The sequence below is a fragment of the Amaranthus tricolor genome, chromosome 9, assembly GCF_026212465.1.
Source record: "Amaranthus tricolor cultivar Red isolate AtriRed21 chromosome 9, ASM2621246v1, whole genome shotgun sequence".
In the NCBI taxonomy this organism is placed as follows: Eukaryota; Viridiplantae; Streptophyta; class Magnoliopsida; order Caryophyllales; family Amaranthaceae; genus Amaranthus; species Amaranthus tricolor.
This window is the reverse complement of record NC_080055.1, coordinates 14638494-14640791: the sequence shown is the minus strand read 5'-3', so window position 1 is coordinate 14640791 and position 2298 is coordinate 14638494. Positions and strand designations below refer to the sequence as shown.

The 2298-nt window shown below is 29.1% G+C and overlaps 1 protein-coding gene across 1 annotated transcript in view; it reads left to right on the top strand.

Annotated features, from left to right (window-relative positions):
* Window positions 1-232: 232 nt before the first annotated feature.
* LOC130823273 (uncharacterized) overlaps window positions 233-2298 on the top strand; it is a 7182-nt gene continuing 5116 nt past the window's right edge. The window contains exons 1-2 of the mRNA XM_057687898.1: window positions 233-339; window positions 1257-1353. Coding sequence (XP_057543881.1) covers window positions 233-339; window positions 1257-1353 — 204 coding nt within the window. The remainder of the gene's footprint in view (window positions 340-1256; window positions 1354-2298) is intronic.

Genomic DNA, 2298 nt, shown 5'->3' with positions numbered 1-2298 from the left:
TCGCAATACCCAAATTTGCAACCATTTCGACATAAACCTCCATTGTCGTTCCTAGGGCTTGTGAAGCCGCATAAGCAAGAACACTTATGCTTTCATCATTCTTAACCAGGACTAACACATTTTTCCTAGTCAACAGATATTTCATCTCCATTTTTAATATAAAAGAGTCGCCATTATAACCAATTACATCATAGACTTTGCTATGAAACACCTCAAAAGTAGTATTTTGACGATGGATAAACATTACTGCATTCAATCCTCCATTATATACAACATCGGATCTCGTATAACTTACTTCCCCACCCCAATACACTATAACGGGATAGTGATCCATATTCTGTACACACAAGCATCTTTTTCATGTGATTTCACATACGCTTTATTGTTAATTGTGTGTAAGGGAAGTATAAATGTGTATACAAGAATGTGTAATATTAAAGTATTACAACACTTATTAGAAGGGTTAATTAAAATATAAAACTAACAATACCATAAATATATACTAAATCCATTAAACTAACACTACGAAGTAGTAAACTTTCATTGTAGCATTTCATCAAACACTTTATATGGATACATAATAAATCATAAAATTCAACTACAAATGTATAAAATGTAAACTTAAATCATGAAATCCATACAATGTTACAAAGAATCAATCTATTATAAGTTCAAATGACAAAAATTGTGAACAAAAAAATCAATTTGCAAATTGAAAAAATTTAGGGTTATATTCATACCTTAAATGAGGATGATAATAAACAAGTAATGAAGGAGAAGATGGCAATGTAGTTAATTGATTTATTTGAATGAGAGGAATTTTGAATATGAAGTAAATGAGGAGTGTAGAAATTTTTTTTTTGTAAGAGAAACCAGCAGGCAGCAGTAGCAAACAAATGGGAGGAATTGATAAATGAGGCAGCAGGTCTGTTTTTGTACACAAGCAAAACCACCACTTGAGATGGCAGTTTACTATAATTTAATTTTTATTTTTTATTTTTTTATTTTAAAATTCCATGTACTGCAAAACGCTATTTCATGTAACGGTTTTGTTCGAATTCCTAAGCAAACCGCCACATGAGGTAGCGGTTTCATTAAAAAAAAAAAAGAAAAAAATTTTCCCCACCTGTCCTACGTGGACAGTATTCAGGGAAATATTTTTTTCCTTTCACGTACATTGGGAAATATTTTTTGTTTAGGCATTAATTTGGGAAGACTTTGAAATTTGTTGAGATGACATGACTAAAAATGTACAGGATTCATCATAGGAGATCTCACAACTTCTCTCAACCTCATACATATTTAGAAGTAAAAGATATTTCATGTAGATCTAATAGAATTTTGGAAATCTTGGTATTTTATGCTAGAATCATAACAAATTTAGTTTTTTTTTTTTTTTTTTTGAGATCGATTGTTAATATGTAATGTATATATGATTGAAGAGCTATTTTCAATTCCACCGACATTAGGCATGGCTTTTAACAATGTGCATGTCTTTCTTTGAGGTTCGCTTATTCAAATGTTTACTTACAATTTGTTTGATAATGGTGAAAATAGTAATAAAAATTAGTGTAATTTAGTAGAATATTATAGGAACTTATAGATTTAAATGGGAAAATTTAACATTTGTTAAACATCTATCCCCAGGAAAATATGTATTTTATATTATATAAAGTAATAAATGAGTTAGAAATTTAACAATCTTTGATGTGTGATATCTACGGCAATGTATGATTGAGTATTGCAAACTGTCTTCGATTAAGAGATTAGTATCGAATTAAATACCTCTAATTAGTTTGCATAAATCTAGATTAATGACGTGCTAGCACCGAGAAAAATAATGAAAGAAGAAACCACTTTTCTTTTTCTATTGTCACTTTTAGTTAGTTATTTACATCTGTCTAGCAAGCTTTTCATAATAAAATGTCAAAATCCTAATTTGAAAACTATTTTTTAAACAACCCTAATATTTGACCATTAAGGGTAATAGAGTACTTTCACCTTCATTTATTAACTTGGTCAAAATCGATTTTTTATCTATTTTGTGTGACCTCTTGGGATTATACATTTAACTCAATTTGGTCCAATCTTACTAGTCCAAAAACGTATGTTATTTTCTAGCAAGCAACGTCTGCATATTAAATATACAACATATATTTCCATATTAATCCTATATGCATTTAATAAGTATTGTTAGATTGTTCCTCAAACATAATCCTTTAATCTTCGACTTGCCCGTATACAAGATGACAATATTAGAATTTAGTAAGTCTTATGATATCAGATTTTGTCGTTATA